This window comes from Narcine bancroftii, chromosome 4, assembly GCF_036971445.1.
Source record: "Narcine bancroftii isolate sNarBan1 chromosome 4, sNarBan1.hap1, whole genome shotgun sequence".
NCBI lineage: Eukaryota > Metazoa > Chordata > Chondrichthyes > Torpediniformes > Narcinidae > Narcine > Narcine bancroftii.
In genome coordinates, this window is record NC_091472.1 from 186,915,462 (window position 1) to 186,936,053 (window position 20,592).

A 20,592-nucleotide genomic window follows, 5' to 3' on the forward strand; every position below is an offset into this window, starting at 1 on the left:
AAAATGGTAAGGCACTGAGTACGGAGGAGCAGAGAACTGGGAACTCAGATACATTATTCCCTGAAGGTGGTGTCGCAGGTGGACAGGGTTGTAAAGAAAGCTTTTGGCATCTTGGCCTTTATAAATTAAAGTATTGAGTATAGGAGTTGGGATACTATGTTTAAGACATTGGTGAGGCCAAATTTGGAATATTGTGTGCAGTTCTGGTTGCCTAACTACAGGAAGGATATCAATAAAATTGAAAGACTGCAGAGAAGATTTACTAGGATTTTGCCTGGTCTTCAGGAGTTGAGTTATAGGGAAAGATTAAATAGGTTGGGACTTTATTCCTTGGAGCGAAGAAAAATAAGGGGAGATCTGATAGAGGTTTACAAGATTATGAGAGATATAGACAGAGTGGAGGTGAGTTGGCTTTTTCCACTTAGATTGGGGGTGATAAATATGAGAGATCCTAGCTTTAAGCTGAAAGGGGAAAGATTTGGGGGAACATTAGAGGGAAGTTCTTCACTCAGAGGGTGGTGGGAGTGTGGAATGAGCTGCCATCTGATGTGGTGAAGGCAGGCTCAATCTTTAAGTTTTAAGAATAAATTGGATAAATACATGGATGGGGGAGATCTGGAGGATTATGGAATGGGAACAGGACAATGGAACTAGCAGAATGATTGTTGGCAGACTGGAAGGGCTGAATGGCCTGTTTCTGTGCTGTAATGTTCTATGGTACTTACCATTTTGTACAAAAAAAATGTCCTTGGTCATCAGCTTGAAACCTTCCCCCCCCCCCATCCCCACCCCTCACTCTAATACTCTACACTCAAATACCCTAGGGAAAAAAGACTGACAACTTACCCTATCCATGCCAGTCATCATTTTATAAATTTCTTTCAGGTCATCCTGCAGTCTCCAATGCTCCAAAGTCTATCCAAGTTCTTCCAACCTCTCTTGAAAGCTAATAACCTGCCAATATAAGCAACATCCTGCTCTTCTGCACTCTCTCCAAAACCGCCACATCTTTCCTATTGTGTGGCCACCAGAACGGTACAAATATACCTAATGTAGTTCAGCCAAAATTTTATATAACTGCAACACGACTTCCCAACTTTAATACTCAGTGTGCTCTCTGTGATTTAGATAAAGAAATTTCTTATCAATTCCTTACTGGATTTCTAAGCATCCATCAAGGTATGCTGTTATTCACAAATATAAACTCTATCTGCTCTATCAAAACCTTCCATAAGTTAAAGACCTCAATGTAATATTCTGCTTTTTCTCAGGCAAAAGATTGAACCTGTTCATTCCTTCCTGTTATTGCACCTCTACTCTGTATCTTTGCCAGCCCTTCTTTATCCTTTTAATTACCAGGCAGCCAGAATTTTATACTGATCACTGCATTTAATATGACAAACTAAAGTTTCAGATTATATCATTACATTACAGTAAAAAGAAAACTCATTCCCACCTGAGATTGGGGTAGAAGCCCATACCTAATGCACTATGTCCCTGCTTTGCCCACCTTTTAGTTTCTTGGGGTCTAAAATGATCTGAAGATCTGTGGGTTTCGAGGCAGCTAATGAAGGATCTACAGAGGTAAGACAGGCAGTACTTGTTGGGATGTGTGGGGCTTGTTTGGGTGGAAGTACATTCCTCCTATCATTTCCACTGGCTACGGTGTGCTCTTAGCAAAGTGCCTCAAGGTTCTCAATGCCTTTTGCAGAAGACTTCCTCCACAATTCAATGCAGATCTTGCAAATATACAAGGAAGCTCTGAAGACCTTCATACAGCATCTTCTCCATATGCCAGAGAGTTTCAAGAGGTACCAGTTTTGGGAGTCCAGCATGTGGACATTAACAGATCAGACAGACTGTAATTAGATGCTCGAAGCTGGGGATATTGCCCTGGAGGAGGATACTGACGATGAGTCGCACATCCTGCCAATGTATTTGGATAATTTTATGGAGAAACCATTAATGGTATCTTCCAATACTTTGGAGGTGAATGCTGCAGGTAATAACACTGCTGAGTCCTTCCAGCTGATAGTTTTTGACAAGTAATGCTGACTTTCCATACTTGTCCAAACATTTATTATTCTTGTCCCAATTTAATCATGGAAGAACTGGCTCTCTGCCACCCATTATATGGGTGTGTCACAGGATCATATTGCCCAAGTCATGAGCTGGCCGAACCTGATTTTCTGGGCAGCTCCTTACTCGATCAAGAACAAAGGAGACTAGAGGTGAAGATATCTGGTGGTGGGAGGGGAACATAACAGGGTGTTGGAGAGGGAGGGTTGGGGTTGGTTGATGATGTCAAACCAGATAGGGAAGTGTCCTCCTCCCGGACACGCTAGCCTGTCCAACTCATTTTCTTCTTCACCCTTCCTCTCTCCTCTTCCAGCTGGTGTCATCTCCTCATCATCCCCTCATTAGCTCCACCCATCACCTTCCAGGACGTTTCAGCCCTCACCCCCCTCTCCCCAATACTACCAGACACCACCGATCTTTCTCTTCCCTCTCAGACCTGTTCGCAGGGCCTCAATTTGACACAAAATATTCATGGAAGAAAAGCCAGCACCATTTTTGTTCGTTGCGTAACATTGCTCTGATGGCATCCCTTTCATTGTTAAGGTTCCTTTTATTTGAATGAGGGCCTTGCCAGAAGTGCCATACACCCAAGTACTGGAGAAACTCAGCAGGTCATGCAGCGTCTCTGGAAAGCAAAGGGGTTTCAGGCCAACAATAGCTTCCTATAGATGCCATTCCCAAAGTCACAGAGAACTGTCAACGGCACTAAACCCTTGCCCATTGTACTCTCAGTGCATAAGAGACACATTAATGCATAAGAGAGTATAAATGACTGACATTACTGGCAATGGAGATGAACTACGGTCATGGATATGCTCTGAATTCAAAGCTAATCAGAACAATCAAGAGCCACAGAACCATTCTGTGGGATGCTATGATGAAGTCTTAATGTTCAACATGCATTCTGCTTTAGCTCGATGCTTGTTGGCATCGGAAAGAGTAGCAACTGCCAGCTAGGAGGTGGGCAACCAAACTACTAAGATGCTGCCTGCTGGAGGCAGAATTTAGAAGCAATTGTTTTTGAGTTTACAAGTCTGACAGCAGGATTAGAAAGCTGTGTGTAATAGCATAAACATATCAGCAAGCAGACTTCACATTCTACTTAATGTACATCCGTTCCATGAAACCTATCGCCAGCATTCAGGCTGATAATGGATGTTCTTGTGCCGACCAAACAAGTACTTCGTAACCTTTAAAACAGTTACAAGATAACAAACAACAGTTGTCTAAGCAATGAGACGCAGGAAATACCACCATCCTGCCTTCTCTCCTGCATATCAAACCAAAATTGTTGATAAAATTCTACCTTGCCAAGTAAGATTTATAAGTTCTCTTCCAATTTTGCAGGATGGCACACCAACTTGACGTATGGTGCTGAACATATTCTCCACATCAGATGCATTTCTCTGCACGTTTTCTCCATTCTTTCATCTTTCTTCCTCCAGCTCTCCACCCCTTCCCTCTCCATTCTCAGAGCCATTTCCGCTCCCCCCCCCCCATCTTTTCGCTGGTGTGCCCTCCTTCTCATCCACCTATTAACTCTTGTCTGTGCTCCTCCCCCTCCATTTAAAAAAAAATCAGGCCCTTGCCCACATTTTGCTCAAACGTTGATGAAGGGCTCAAGCCAAATTGTTTAGAACTTGCCTATTATGTGCACACAATCACTCCTCCCAAATGTGCAGCACGCCACTGGAATCTTTCCATTGAATCGGGCTTTTACAGTACCAAAGCTAAAGAGCTAATTCACGCAAGAGAAGCCTCAAAAAGCCCAACTTGGTTAAGCCACTTGCAGAAGTTTGTGCTATAATCTGTTCTATTTACTATGCAGGCTCTGAACACATTATTCTGTTATATAAACTGTCAAATTAATGACATGCTTGCTGCAAAGATAATGGGAAAATTAAGGATGTGGACATTTTTTCTCTCAACATGATGCGCTGTGCAATTTTAGGAGGCTCAAATCAACTTTAATTATACATCTGCCTTCAACAGACAAATTTCCACTAAAAAGGGCGCAACCTCACTGTTTGAAATGCATCCAAGGCACTGTGTAAAGGTGTATGCAAAACTGAATGTCCAGACAAGGAGTCAGTAACCAGAAAAGCAAACCTATACACGTGTGTTTAAAAGGAACAGAGTTAAAGTCCTTCGCAGGACTAATAAGATTCCAAAGTTGTGGGTTCATCTGGAGGTACAGTAAAACCCCTAGTATTTAGAATTCAAGCAACTGGCAAAAATAAAAGAGGGAAATAAATTTTAAAAATTAAAATAAATAAGAATAAAATAATAGGTAAAAAATACACAAGTTTAACATTGAAAGAGTAAGTGTTCTCGGAGGTAAGTAACACATAAACCTTTGGTGAAGGTGAAAGCAAATATCCAGCCAGTGGAGTGTCTTGGTGGTGCTTTACAGTGGTTTGAATAAAGTCGTGCAAAACAGCAATGGTGTTGCCCAGGATGAAGAGCTGGTTGATGCCGTTCACCGTTGGGGTTGACCTTTTAAAGTGTCTCCTTATCAATAATGCTATTGTTTGTCTTTTGGGGGCTTCGTGGAGGGGAAGGAACCTGATGCAGCAATAGTTAAATGTTTTCAAAGAATGTGACTTAAAAAGTAAAATGCTTTAAGGTTTATACAGCACCCTCCATAATGTTTGGGACAAAGACATATTTTATCCTTTATTTGCCCATGTGCTCCACAGATTTCAATTTGTAATCAAACAATTCACGTGATTAAAGTGCAGATTCCAGATTTTATTAAAGAGTATTTGTGTACATTTTGGTTTGACCATGTAGAAATGACAGCACTTTTTAAACACATAGTCCTGTCATTTCAGGACACCATAATATTTGGGATAGCAATAGTATGTACACTAGTTATATTTAATGTTTTGTTACATATCTCTTGCATGCAATGACTGCTTGAAATCTGTAATTCATAGACATCACCAGGTGCTGAGCATCTTCTCTAGTGATGCTCTGCCAGGCGTCTACAGCTGCCATCTTCAGCTCTTGCTTGTTTCAGGGGCTTGTTCGCTTGTTTCCTCTTCAGCATATGGAAGGCATGATCAATTGGATTTAGATCGGGTGACTGACTTGGCCATTCAAGAATTTCTAGTTTTTAAGCTTTGAAACAAACTCCTTTGTTGCTTTAGCAGTATGTTTGGGATGATTGTCTTTCTGTTGGATGAAGTGCTGACCAATGAGTCATTTGCTCAAACTTGATCAGATGTTTCCATACATCTCAGAGTTCATTTTGCTGCTGCCATCAGCAGTTACATCATCAATGAAGATCAGTGGGCCAGTACCTGTGGCAGCCACACATGCCCAGGGCATAACACCCACACCACTGTGTTTCACAGATGAGATGGTACGCTGTGGATCTAGGGGGAGTTCTTTACACCTCCAAGCTTTGCTCCTGTCATCACTCCGATACAGGTTAATCATCTGTCCACAAGACCATTTTCCAGAATTCTGCAGGTTCTTTTAAATACTTCTTAGCCAACTGTAATCAGGCCAGCCTGTTTCTGTGGCTAACTAGTGGTTTGCAGCTTTCAATGCAGCCTCTGTATTTCTGTTCATGAAGTCTTCTATGGACAGTCATCACTGACATATCTACACCTGCCTCCTGAAGAGTTGATGTTGATAATCCTAAGGTTTGGGTGATGATTGTTACTGTCTTATTCTTGTTTTACAGTTTCTTTGACTTTCATTGGTACAACTCTGGTCCTCGTGTCAAAAAATGGCAACTACAAACTCCAAAGGTGATCAAAAGCAAAGAAGCAAGCCTAGCTCTCTTATACCTGCACCAGTGAAGCAATTAAACATACCTGAGTAATCACAAACACCTATGAAGCCAAATGTTCCAAACATTATCGTGCCCTGAAATGAGGGTCTATGTATAAAAAGTGCTGTAGTTTATGCTTGGTCAAACCAAAATGTATATCAATAACCTTCAATAAAATCTGGAATGTTCCCTTCAATCACATGTGAATTGCTTGAGTACAAATTTAAAACTGTGGGGTACAGGGGCAAATAAAGGAAAAGAAAATGTGTCTTTGTCCCAAACATTATGAAGAGCACTGTATATTCATGCAGGTTAAATTTGTTCAGTGTGAGTACAGTAGAGTATTTTTGCCTTTTAAATTGTTATTTGTAATGCAGTTGTATTAGGTGGGCATTGTAAGGGTAAGTCTCGAGAAACAAGAAAACACACTTCTCCACATAGGTGCCTGATACCAGGGGTTTTGTTGTACTAGGGACGTAATCAAAAGCAAGCATGCAGTCTGCTGCAGGAGCCAGGAGGACCAGACGGTTAGCATCCTTGTTCACACATAGGGATCTGCAACACATTCAAGACTATGGCTAAGTAAGCATCAGTTGGATGCAAGTCTGAAGGGAGAGGCGGTTAAAAGTTTGCTGGTTACCAAAACTCCACTCGTCACCTGTTCACTTCTTTGCTCAGTCATTACAGCAACTCTGAAAGATGATGCAGACACGAGAGACTGCAGATACTGGAGTAAGAAGCACCACATCAAACTGCTGGAGGAACTCAGTGGGTTGAGCTGCATCTGTGGGGGAGGGGGGGGGAATGCTGATATTTCAGGTTGAGACCCTGCAGCAATTCCTCTCCCACCTCAGATGCTGCCTGGTGCTGTTCCTCGGGCAATTTGGGGTTTTTTTTGCCAAAGGATAGATGAATGGCCAATTTAAAATTGTTTGATTTGCTTGCAAAATCCCCACAAATAATTCCAAGAATTCCACAGGCCTTTCAAAAATCAGAAATTGGTTTTTGCTGACTAGTTCAGAAGGTTCTGTCCCTCTTTAAAACAGGTGCATTTCTTTCAATTGCAGGAGTATATGTTGCTTCATTTGAAGTAAATTGAAATTTGGTTCAATCTGGCCAGAGGGAGTGTGCTGAGTCAGAGTGGTTAGGCTTCAGTTCAACAGGCTTTGGTGAGCAAGTAAGAGGCGGGGGATAGTAGGGTTGAAGTAAGAAAGGGTCACCCTATTCAAGGAAGGCAAAGGATTCAGCAGGTAGGCACAAGTAAGGGCAGGTTTTAGATATCATATATTTTGTTCCTCTAGTCATAAACAGTGGGTACAGCAGCCAAGATTACATCTGTGAGAAGCGCATCCAGCTGCAGCTCCTGACAAACCGAGTTAAGGAATTGGAGCTGGAGTTGGATGAACTCTGGATCATTTGGGAGGCAACTGGGGTGATAGACAGGAGTTACAGGGACACTATCACACATAGGAGGCAGGAGGAGGGTGACAGTCAGGAGAGGGAAGTGGAACAGGCAGGCAGTGCAGGAAACCCCTGTAGCCATCCCCTCAATAATAAGAATTCAATTTTGGACAATGTGGTGGGGGACAATTTACCAGGGACATGTCATGGTGATCTGGTCTCTGACATGGAGTTAGGTCTTGTGGCTAAAAAGGGAAGGGAGGAGAAGAGGTGAGCTGCAGTGATAAGGGATTCCATAGTTAGGGGCTCTTCTGTGGAAGAGATTGAGTATCCTGGATGGTACGTTGCCTCCCTGGTGCCAGGGTCCGAGGCAGATTGAGTTCATGACATTCTCAGGAGGGGGGGTGAGCAGCCAGATGTTGTGGTTCCTGTAGGGGCCAATGACATGGGTAGGAAGGGTGAGAAGGTCCTGCAAGGAGAGTTCAGGGAGTTAGGCATTAGGTTGAAGGACAGGACCTCCAAGGTTGTGGCCTGAAAGGATAAGGACATGGTGCATGGCTTCAGGTTTCTGGATCACTGGGGTCTCTTCGAGTGAAAGTAGGACCTGTTCTGACAGGACGGTTTGCATCTTAACTGGAGGGAGACTAATATCCTTGTGAGAAGGATTGCTAGTGCTGCTCTGGTGGGTTTAAACTAGATTTGCATGGGAAGGGGAACCAGAGGAAAAGATGTTGTGAAAATTGCATGCATCATTAGAAGTCAATGGGTTGCATGTGGCAGAAATGTTCTCAGATGCATCTCTTTCAATGCAAGGTTGTATTATAGACCACTCAATAATCAGTAAGAATTGGAGGGGCAAATCTGCAGAGAGATAGCAGACAGCTGCAGAAAATATAGTACAGGAAACATATTGTCTGGAACTCCCTTACTATAAAAGGGGTGAATGGCTTCGTTTGTCAAATATGTTCAGGAAAGTTTTCTAAATCAATATATAGAGGTACCAACTAGCGAGAATCCAATACTGAATCTCCTGTTAGGGAACGAGACAGGACAGGTGACAGTAGCATATTTAGGGGAACATTTTGGGTCCAGTGATCATAAAGCCATTAGTTTCAAGTTAATTATGGAGAAGGATAGGTCTGGGCCTCAGGTTGAGATTCTAAATTGGAGAAAGGCCAATTTTGAGGAAATGAAAAAGGATCTAGAATGTGTGGATTGGAATAAGTTGTTTTTGGGCAAGGATGTGTGAGATAAGTGGTAGACCTTCAAAAGGTGAAATTTTGAGAGTACAGAGTTTGTCTGTAAGGCAAGGTTAGCAGGCATAGGGAACCTTGGTTTTCAAGGGATATTGGGGATCTGCTTCAGAAGAAGAGCGAGGTGTATAACAGGTACAGGCAACATGGAGCAAATGAGGAGGAGCATTAGAAAATGCAAGAAAAATGTCAAGAAAGAAATCAGGAAGGCTACAAGAAGACACGAGGTTGTTTTGGCAGACAATAAAGGAAAATCCTAAGGGTTTCTTCAGGTATATTAAGAGCAAAAGGATAGCAAGGGGCAAAATTGGTCCCCTTTTAAGATCAAAGTGGTCGACTTAGAATGGAGCCAAAAGAACAAGAGTGGGAGTGTGGAAGGAGCTGCCAGTTGAACTAATGAATGTGGGCTCAATTTTAACACAAGAAGAATTTGGACAGATACATGGATGGGAGATGTATGGAGAACTATGGACTGGGTGCAGGTCAGTGGGACTAGACAAAAAAAATGTTTTGGTACAGACAAGAAGAGCACTAACGGTTTGTTTCTGTACTGTAGTGTTCTATGATTGGATATTTGATCTTTAGAATTGTATTCCTCAGTTTCTAGTTCAGTAGCTATAAGATTCTGACAACAGGCAAGGCAACTATTTCTACCTAGAGCCAGCAGACTTTGTCAAGGCCTGTTAATCAAGAGAACAGAGCATCAATATATTCCTCCCTCAACATTGAAAAGTTTCATCTAATATACTACCATGAAACAAATATATTCCCAAGAGTAGCAAGTCTTTCAAGAGTCAATTAATTCATAACACTAAGGCCATATTCCAATGCATCCCAAGTTCCAATCCAGAGTTTGTACATTCTCCATGTGTTTGCATGGGTTTCCTCGGGGTGCTCCAGTTTCCTCCAACCCTTCAAAAACATCCCAGGGTTGGCGGTGAATTGGATGCAATTGAGCAGCACGGGCTTGCGGGCCGGGCCGAAAGGGGCTGTTACCATCCTGTATGGCAAAATTTTTTAAAATTAATTTAAAAATGCCCACAACTGCATGCCTGTTTCCTTTTGTTAAAAGAACAAAAATATAATGTGCACAAAGCCGGCCATCCAAAATTCACAGGAACTCTGAGCATAGCGTCTGCACAGAAAAATTACGCCAGAAATCTCAGTGCTGAAGGGAACTGCTCCAGGTGGATTATTAATCATGTCAGCAACATTTAATTGAGATCTCTATTCAGCAACGATTAAATGGCTTAACCCCAATTAATAGTCTCTAGTCATTTATTCTTTGTGCAGTTTATGGTTCCTTCAGCCATTTTAAAACTTGTGGCAGAATTGCTGGATACTTACATGAATGGAGTTTGAACATTAGCTTCACAGTGTAGTGATACAAGTGGCTGCAGTCTTGGATCACCTGAATGAGAGGAGCCAATCGACACTGACCAGATGGTGTCTGTGATACTGCGTAAGATGTATCCAGTGACCTGAATACTAAAAATAAGTACAGAACAACAATGTGAAAAAGAGTGCTTTATAACTCTGTGGTTATTGCATTGTATACGAGGGTTAACAGATGCAAGAAGTGAAACATGAAAGTCTGCAGATGCTGTGATTGTAGCAAAACACAGAAGCACTGTAGGATCTCAGCAGGTCTCACAACTTCCACTGTATTACCGAGATACAAACTTCAAGAAAGGATCAGACCTGAAATGTCGGTCATGTCTTATTTTAACCTCTTATGGACACTGCAAGACGTGCTGAGTTCCTCCAGCATTTCTATGTTTTTAGAACAGGTTTTAGGGACAGGCTGCTCTGCAAGATCATAATTTCAAAAGGGCCATTAAATCAGAGAGAATCTAACATTTGTAAACAGAGCCCACAAAGCCCAGCCCTGATCTTGTACCAGCATTTGACCTTTTCTGGTTAGGTTTCCCAAAATAAATGGCCGTTGTGAACCTTGCTGTACAAAAAAAAACCTGATTCAGTGTGCTGTCAGAATATGTGTCGCTGCAAAGTACAGGAATGACCACACTGCAGCGCTAGTAGCTCAGCCCAGCCAAATCGTCATCTTGGTGCCAAGTGTCACTTACCACAGATACGCTCGGGGAAAGTTAAACAGAATGGTAATTACAACTCACACCAATAATTTCACTACTTATTTAATTAGTTTAATTCCAAGATTCCTTTAATTTCATAGTAGCAGCTCAAAAGGTTGCAGCAGGAAGGTTAAAAATCCTCAATGGACTTTTAGGACCTGCCGTTTAAATTGACAAAAGCCCACGAATTCAAGTTCAAATTTATTATCATCCAATTGCACAAGTACAACCCGACTAAACAGCGTTCTCCAGACCCCAAAGCAAATCATCCCAGCACACAACCAGACAATGAATATGCTGGAAAAATATATAAAACTAACTATTGTTTAGTAAATATTAGTCTCAAATAGTGTGAGCAGTTCCTTTGGTCGTTCAGCATTCTCACTCCTCACGGGAAGAAGCTGTTCCTCAGCCTGGTGGTGCTGGCTCTGATTCTCCTGTATCTCTTTCCCCAATGGGGGTAGCTGAAAGATGCTGTGTGTGTGGGGTGGAAGAGGTCCCAGTAGATCACGTCGATTGGGGGGAGGGGGGAAACCCTAATGATCCTCTCTGCCACTCTTGTGGTCCTGTGGGTTGACCTCTGATCCAGTTCTCTACAGCAGCTGCACCACACTGTGAGGCAGCTGGCCAGGATGCTCTCAGTAGAGCTCCTGTAGAAGGTTGTGTTCAGGTAGCCTTGCCCGCTTAAGTCTTTTCAGGAAGTGCACTTGCTGTTGCACCTTCCTGACAAGTGAGAAGATGTTGTCTGTCCATGATAGGTCACTAGTTAAGTGGACTCCAAAGAACTTGGTACTCTCTACTCTCTCCACTACTGTTATTGATGTGCAGTGGTGGTTGATCCTGAAGACCACAATCATCTCCTTTGTCTTGTCCACGTTGAGACGCAGGTTATTATTCTCACACCATATCATGAGATTTTCCAATCTGTGCACAAGCCATATGCCATGCTGCTCCACCTTGCAAGTCCAGAATTTAATCTCTCATTTATAAAGAATTAATTGACAATAAATTTGAATTTGTATGGGTAACACACTAACCCCACCCCACCCCCCCACCCCAATGGCACATCACTGGCATACCACCAAAATGTTGATAGCAAGCTAAGATGCTAGGTTGTGACAAAAAGCTTGATTAAAGAAGTTGATATGAAGAACTGAATTATGGAAGGAAAGAGAAGGAGAGATGTAAGAGAGGCTTGAAGGAATTCTACAGAACCAAAAGTTACTTTTCTGTGGGTGTTTTGAGAGCAATTGGGTCATCTTCATGCCAATGTGAAGGACTTGGGAGAGCTTGTGCATGAATCACAAAAGATTGACTTGCAGGTGCAGCAGGCGATCAAGAAGGCAAATGGAATGTTTCCTTCATTGCTACAGGGATTGAATTTAGGAGCGGGTACTGGTGAGGCCGCATCAGGAGAACTACATGCAATTCTGATCTCCTTGCTCAAGGAAGGATGTATTGGCTGTGCAGATGAGGTTCACCAGGTTGATTCCAGAGGAGAGATAGAGTCATTGGGACTGCACTCGCTGGAATTTAGAAGAAAATAAATTATAGAAATGCATAAAATTATTGAAGGCATAGATAAGTTAAAGGTAGGTAAGTTGTTTCCATTGGTGGTGGAGAGTAGAACTAGGGGGACATAGCCTCAAGATTCAAGGTAGCAAATTTAGGACAGATTTGAGGAAGAACTGCTTTTCCCAAAGGGAGGTGGATCTATGGAATTCACTGTCTATTGCCTCAGTAAATAAATTCAAGACAGGGTTGGACAGATTTTTGCATGGTAGGGGAATTGAGGGATATGGGAAAAAGGCAGGTAGATTGGGATGAGCCTATCATCCGATCAGCCATGATCTCATTGAAGAGCAGAGCAGGCTCGACAGGCCAGGTGGCCAACTCCTGCTCCCATTTCTTATGCCCACCACTGTTAAATAACCAGTTAGTGCCTTCTGTTCACCTCACATGTCAGAGTGACCAGATGAACAGAGAGATCAGCCTAAAGAGGAAAAGGAGATTTCAATTCTGCAAACCTTGCCCGCCCAATATTTTCTCAAGGTCATTCAAGATTTTAAATTCATTCCGGTATTTATTTACAATATGTCAGCTTCTCAGAATTCTAAATTACTGTTGTAAATAAATTAAAGCTCCTTACAAGGTCAGGGTCATCTGCATTAGTGCTGGCTGCTTCCACTTCCAGTGGTGTTAAACAGAAAAGCTTTACTTTAATGGATTTCGCTACTGGATCAATCCTGCACCTCCACCAAAGTTTGTCTTGGTATAAAAATCTGTTCCAGATTGGAGTCATAAATAGGGCATCAGAAAATTAAACTCTCATTAATATCAAGTTGGCTCCCGTGTTGCATCATTTTTGCCATAAAAAGCCTTTCTACCCAGCTTTATTTTTCTACAATAAATGCCATTTGATAAAATGCAGATCCCAATTTGGTTAAATATGGCGTCAACAGATAAGTGGCCAAAACAAGGACACACTTTTTTCTTTGAGATTTTAATTTAAATTTTCATATATGCATTAAAGATTATACATAGATCATCTTGTTCAAAATAATAAAAGATTAATACATAGTGATTTAAATTTAACCCCCCCCACCCCATAAAAAGCAGCCCCATAGAAAAGAAAGAACATCTGGATATTATTTAAGTAAAATCAAGATTATTACAACTACCAACTAAAACCAAACATATCTTTAATTTCAGGATGTCGGAAGATTCAGGTTGGGTGGTAACATCCCAATTCCTACAGCTTGAAAATATGGTTCCCAAACCTTTGAAAAACTTCAAATTAATTGCATAAATTATATGTAATCTTTTCAAGTGGGGTATACAACAACCTATTTCAGTATCAAAAACACACTTTTAACATGAAAATTTAGAGGATAAGATAAAATGATTTGATAGCCTTCATTTTTTTTAGTAGGAACAGCTGAGCTGACAAATGCTTCGAATTGTAAACATTAATGAAAATGGGGATTAAACCAAATGGATTATCCCAATCACATCATTTCAGGGACACAGATGTCTGGGGTTTTGTTCCACCAATCATTAAAGTTCAGAACTGCTGGTTCTAGTGTTCAGATCATCCTCTCATTTTTTTTTTACATTCTACATCATAAGGAAAACGGAATGGAGGGGAGGGGGGGAAACATGGAGGGATAACAGTCTCAAGATTCGGGGGAGTAGATTTAGGACAGAGATGAGGAAAAATAGTTTTTCCCAGAGAGTAGTCAATGTTTGGAATTCTCTAACCAGGGAAGTGGTTGAGGCTGCTTCATTAAACATATTTAAAATACGGTTAGATAAATTTTTACATGATAGAGGAATCAGGGGATATGGGGAGAAGGCAGGTAGGTGGAGTTAGGTCATAAATTAGATCAGCCATGATCTTATTGAATGACGGAGCAGGCTCGATGGGCCATTTTTGGCCTACTCCTGTTCCTACTTCCTATGTTCCTATGTTGTAACAAATGCACAGACATCTTCAAAAGTACACAGTTGAGCTGTAATGACAATTGCTTAAAAATATTTTTTTCAGTCCATTTTCCAGATTGCAGCAATGCAATGCACGTGGTATATAATAAGCTTCTTTCATTTCATCTAAGTGCCATGTCACTGCTACCAGCTCCTGGCAATTCAGTGCTATATTACTCCATTATTGATTTGCCAGATTCTCCAAGACTAGCAAGACCAAACTCGGCCTTACAGAAGCATTGATCTGCTAGAGGTTTCACTCCTTTGTGCACCATTCAATCCAAGAACTATTTGCTTTGTAAACTGCATGAAACCCAATAATGGGATCCAAGAAGCTCTTGCAGGGCCTCCCCAAAAATCAGAGAGTGGAACATTAAAAATGGCTGAGGAATGACAGGGAAGAAAGGTTAATTCGTGCTTAGAAGATGGAGGGGGTGAAAGGGAGGAAAAACACCCTTCCCCCATTTTAATGATTTTTAGAATCAAGGTGCAATTTACCAATCTGAATAAAAGAGTCCCAGAGATGAGACTGTTCAGTTCCTGGATCAGAGATGCTGATTTTCAGTGCACTAACATGTTGTTAAGGGGTCATGTAAACCATTAGTGACCAGCCTTCTGTGGCCACATTAATCAAAGTGCAAATTCCGCGCAATAATTAGGGGGAATAAAATGACGAGAACCACAAATCAAAAACAGACCCTTCTAGTCAGATTTCAGATTTATTGTCAGAGTATACCTCATTATAGGAAGGATGTGGAAGCTGTGGAGAGGGTGCAGAGGAGATTTATCAGGGTGTTAGCCAGATTGGGAAACAAGTCTTATGACGCAAGGTTAGTAGAGCTGGGACTTTTCACTTTGGAGCGTAGAAGGATGAGAGAAGGATGAGAGGGGACTTGATAGAGGTCTACAAGATTATGATAGGGTGGACAGCCAGGACGCGTTTCCAAGGGCAGGATCAGCAAACACCAGAGGACTTATGTACAAAGAGAAGGGAGGGAAGTTTAGGGGAGACATCAGGGGTAAGTTTTTTTTTAACACAGAGTTGTGGATGCCTGGAATTCCTTGCCGGGGATAGTGGTAGAGGCTGGAACATTGGGGTCATTTAAGAGACTCAGACACATGGATGGAAGATAAAAATGGAGGGTTATGGGATAGGGAGGGTTTAGTACATTTTTTAAAGGAAGGAATTTTTTGGGTCGGCACAACATCGAGGGCCAAAGGGCCTGTACTGTGCAGTAGTGTTCTATGTTCTCTACGTACATACATGACATGATATATAACCCAGAGATCCTTTTTCCCGTAGGCCAGGGAGAATGACCACTTATTGGTAGTGCAGTAAAAACTGTACTCAATGTGCATATGTAAACAAATAAATAAATGACTGTGCAATAGAAAGAGGAGAAAAAAAATAATAAAGAGCAAAAATAAGAGTCCCTGATCGAGTTTGTTGTTGAAGTGGAAGGGTAGCACCTATTCCTGAACCTGGTGGTGTGAGTCCTGTGGCACCTAGACCTCTCTTCATGGTAGCAGTGAGATCAGAACTGGATGGCGTGGATCCTTGAAGATATTCTCGATGGTGGGAAGGGGTTTGCCTGTGATAACCTAAGATATGTCCACTACCTTTTGCAGGGCTTTATGCTCAGGGGTATTGAAGTCCCCAAACCAGGCTGTGATGCAACCATTCTGTGCTGAATTATTATTCTGCCTAGTTCCACAAGGCCCTTTCAAACTGCCATGTAAAATGGGGTTAACCAGGCAAATTACCCGGTTAGCTCCCCAGTTACGCGACAGTTAGAAAGGATCTGACCCCATCAACCCCGTCAGAATCCAACTGGGTCCCTGTCCTACCTCAGAGGTAGTCAGGGAACTCAGTTAAACTTACCTAGGTTTTGTCCACAAGCAATTTGAACTGGAAAATGGCCGACCCGCTTATTCTGGTGACATCAGCGCTTGTGTGTGTCACTGAGCAGCCAGCATCCGAACATCCGGTGGTACTTCCGGTGAGTACGTGACACATCATTGCGAGGGCATGATCCCCATTAAATCACCGGGTTGGCAATTTAATGAGTCAATCCCCCAGCAGCTTAAAAGGTGCTTCCAGCACATTTGCCGCAGTAATCGCACCTGGGTCCCCGGAGGGCTACCCAGGTTCTGCAGTTGACCTGCACCTAGTCCATAGCCCTCCATACCCCTCCCATCCATGTACCTGTCCAAATTCTTCTTAAATGTTAAGATTGAGCCCGGATTCACCACTTCAGTGGCAGCTCGTTCCACACTCCCATTATTCAATTGGGCACAACGCCTTGACAGCAGCAGTGATCGGAACTGGACTGGAGTTCAAATTCTGCGCTGTCATTAAGGAGTTTGTATGTTCTCCCCATGTCTGCATGAGTTTTCTCCAGGGGCTCCGGTTTCCTCTCACCGTTCAACACATAACAGGGATGTAGATTAGTGGGGTATAAATTGGGAAGCATGGACTTGTGGGTCAAAATGGCCTGTTACTGTGCTGTATGTCTAAATTTTTAAAAAATTAAACTATACTCCCTGTGGGAAGAAGTTTCCCCAAATACTGGTCCTAAACCTTTCCCCTTTCAGGTACTCAAAAATTGGAGGCATTGTCGAGAGTGAGAAGGTTTTCAAAACTTGCAGAATGTTTCTGGACCAGCTGGAAAAATGGGCTGAAAAATGATAGATGGAATTTAAGCAGACAAGTGTGAGGTTTTTCATTTTGGAAGGACCAACCAAGGTTGGACATACACAGTAAATGGTCGGGCGTTAAGGAGTGTGGGAGAATAGAGAGATCTGGGAATACAGAGATATAATTCCCTGAAAGTGGCGTCACACGTGGTTAAGATTGTAAGGAGAGTGTTTGGCACATTCATTAATCAAAATATTGAGTACAAGAATTTGAAGTGTAGAAACTGGTGTCACGCGAGACAAGAAAGCATGAAAATAATAATCTACAGCAGAGCAACAGCTGAGGACTGTCGTCAATTCATTTCCAATTACAACCACTGATGGATGGCTTTAGTCCCGGAAACCAGCAGAAAAATATAAATGTTAAATATTAGTTGTATTAATAGTGGTCATAAGCAGTACAATGCAGAAAAATGCCTGAGAAACTCAGCAGTCACACAAAGGGTCATAACTAACATTTTGGTCCTGAGCCCTTCAATATTCTCCAACCCGTTTGTGTATTGCACTTGAATCCACATACTTTCCTATTTAACAGTGTCATTAAGTGGGATCTGATTTGACAGCTGCACAAGACGTTGATATTAAATACCAAGGGATTCTCTTTGTGGAGTCCCACGAGGTTGCAGTATTTGAAGTGAGAGGTTGGACACTCATTTGCAGGTACCTAATACAAGGTTTGCCATCTCCCCATTTGTCACCGTCATTCAAAGTCACATCAACTAAATTAAGTGGTAAGAAATCTCAATCTGAAATGGTGCTCGAAACTGGAAGTGTCTTTTTTATTATCATTTTTCACTTCTCATTTTATTCACAATATTGCAACTAGAAAATCAGTTTATTCACACAATGATGATCCATCCCAACTGTTCAGTAGCTGGGCTAAAATCTACTCGGACAATAAAATTTGTTCAACGGCTATAATTGGAAACTGACAGGCAAGGCCGCTGGTTTTCATTCTATTGGCTATTACTGAAATGAACAATGTTATGATAAAATCTGGTGCTGTCTGTAAGGAGTTTGTACGTTCCCCCCACGTCTGCGTGGGTTTCCTCCGGGTGCTCCGGTTTGCTACCTCTGTTTAGAACTTAGAGGTTGCAGGACAATTGGGGTGGCACAGGCTCACAGGCCAAAAGGGCCTGTAATCGTGCTGCACGTCTAAATTTAAAAATTTTGAAATCCTATCCCAGCACTATCAAGAATCTATGCAAAAATAACTTCTGAGCATTTGGCAAAAATGGACATGCAATCCGAGGAAGAGGGGGCAGTTATCCCAGTAATAGACAAGTACTTGTTGCAATAGTTCACTGATCTTGTCAACATAAAATAAATGGTAGAGCACAAAATTTTCATTGTGTGTCAAATGTCCAACGTACATTAAGAAACAAGCTGCCCATGTTTGCAATAGTTAGCATTGCCATGTCAGGGTAGAAAGGATGATGGGGAAAATGAGCCATGTTCTTCATTCATCCTTGAGAAACATGTGCCGGTTGGTAGAAACTTGCAGAAAGTGCAATCAATGTCAGGGAGGGATCATCCTGCAGACTGACTGACTTGTTGACATGCAGGCTTCCAAGTAGGTCACACAATTGAGTGGGATATCAAAAATTGAGATCACTTGTCAAACCAGAATCCATTGTTATAGGTGAGATCTTGCAGCCGCTACTACCTGCGTAATGGCTCTACAGATAGAGCTTTAATGGAGGAGGAAGAAAGGAATGGTTTTTAGACTGCAAGCATGTAATGGCACAATCAAGGAATTTTGCCGCGACTCAGGCAGTCTAAAAAGGAATGTGCAGGAATTTTGAGTCAATTCCTGCACTGCAATTTATCCTGCAGGACCCCTACAACCTTTTGGAGGAAGCCTGCAGTGTAAATTGGACCGGAAATATTCGTCCACTCCACTGCACTTCCAACCACTGGGACTGTTGCACTCAGATACTTGCAGTCTAAAAAGGAGCCCAGTGTGAACGACCACATGGGCAGTAATTATGTTAATTTTTTCCGCATAAAAATCAGAAGGGAAACACCATTTCAAACTGTAGATATAATTACATTGTTCTTTGCTGATTGCCTGTGCACTCTACACTGCAACACTTGCACGACCAAACCATAAAAGATTCTGATAATGACTTCCTAGGGACTTTTTAATGTCAAATTCAATAAATACAGTATATTTCAATAATCTAAGACACTCTCTAACAATGGCATTTTCTTTACTTCCTTGAAAAGAATCCTCAATTGAAACTATTAAAGAATCACTTGGGAATAATAGAATAAATATGGAGTGCTGTAATTAGTCTGTGGGTAACGAGGGCATGTTTAGAATCACGACATTTGTGGGATTAAAATAGTCTAGAACGTTGGAACATTCATTTCAGAGATTTATCCTGCAATTTATCAAGGTTGACTCCGCGTGGCCGAACTGGTCTATTGCTGGGATAACTGCCCCATTTCAGAAAGTAGGACCTTTAAAAATCGGGCATTTTTTGGATAGAGGTGGAAGAGGGATTCATTTATTACAGAGAGCGTTTATTAGCATTGACCTCGGATTTGGGTCAAACCCAAGACAACTCGAAACAGGATTTTTAAAACTATTCAAAATATCTCACAGAAGCAAATCCAGATCAATACAGGCATGGAGTCAGAGAGATACTAGGAAGGTTAAGCAAAAGCCCCTTAAAAAGAGAAAGAGAGTAAGGAGAGTTGAAATGAAGGAAGAAAAATGCCTCAGGCTTGAAAAGTTATTGAGGTATGGTGTTCAATGATGCAAGGATAAACAACCACTGAGCTGCAACTTCCTTACATTCTTACTTTCAATCTTCTTTTGAACGAACCCACAAAGTTTTTAAACTTTAGTCCAGCCCCTCCGCGTCCTATGCAACTGCAAAGAAATCCAGTATTATGAAATTACTTTTTTTGAAAAGTCAGTCAAATCCATTTGGGATAAAAACTGACCAATATGACTTTCAATACTGAGCAGTACAACAGAATTTGTTACTTACGCAGAACACCCGAATATTTAGGTCCTTTGATTAATATAAGCCAGTGTGTATAACCAGTGAATGATTAAGCTGGCTACATTTCTGCATTCAAAATTAATCTCCTGTGGACCCTGCTTGTAATCCAAGCGGCGGGGCAGCCGCCCAAAATGGCGCCATCAGAGGTTTCCTCTTCTTCTCAGCACAGGGCTCAGAAGCCCGCGCTGGGGGACCACGTGACGCCCGGGTAGCGTCAGCGCCCCCCAGCGCAGTTCTCAGCCAGGTCCGAGCTGGACGTATAAGTCCAGCCCAGCAACCTGCAATAAATCAGCTCTGCTCACTGAGCTCAACCTGTCTGGTTGTTTTTTCTTTCAGTAGCAGTGTAGGCGCCGCTACAATTTGTGGCCCCGACTGGTTCAAACATCTTTGAACCCATCATGAGCGAAACTGGGATCAGTGCTATAGCCGTCAAGTGCCTGACTTCTGGGTTCATGAGGCGGAGACCTGGTTTGGCCACGCGGAGGCTCAGTTTCACCTCCGCCAGATTTCATTCGACATTACCAAATTCTACCATGTGGTCGCCACCCTCGACCAGGCCACCGCCAAACGCGTGCTGCTCCTCGTTCAGCACCCACCCGCCAAAGACAAATACAAGACAATCAAGCGAGTGCTCAACGGATCCCTCGGACTAATCAGGCGCCAGCATGCCACTCAGATGCTGCACCTCGACGCCTTGGTGGACAGGTCCCCGATGGAGCTGAAGGACAAGATGCTCGCACTCATGGGTGATCACATCAACTGCCCACTCTTCGAGCGCATTTTCC

General features: G+C 42.3%; 1 protein-coding gene across 2 annotated transcripts in view; it reads right to left on the minus strand.

The window, feature by feature from the left end:
- The window catches only part of LOC138761314 (huntingtin-interacting protein 1-related protein-like), a 186,950-nt gene that overhangs the window by 56,980 nt on the left and 109,378 nt on the right, over positions 1–20,592 (minus strand). For both annotated transcript variants that reach the window (XM_069933217.1, XM_069933218.1), the window contains one exon: positions 9,865–10,005. In XM_069933217.1, the coding sequence (XP_069789318.1) occupies positions 9,865–10,005 (141 nt within the window). The remainder of the gene's footprint in view (positions 1–9,864; positions 10,006–20,592) is intronic.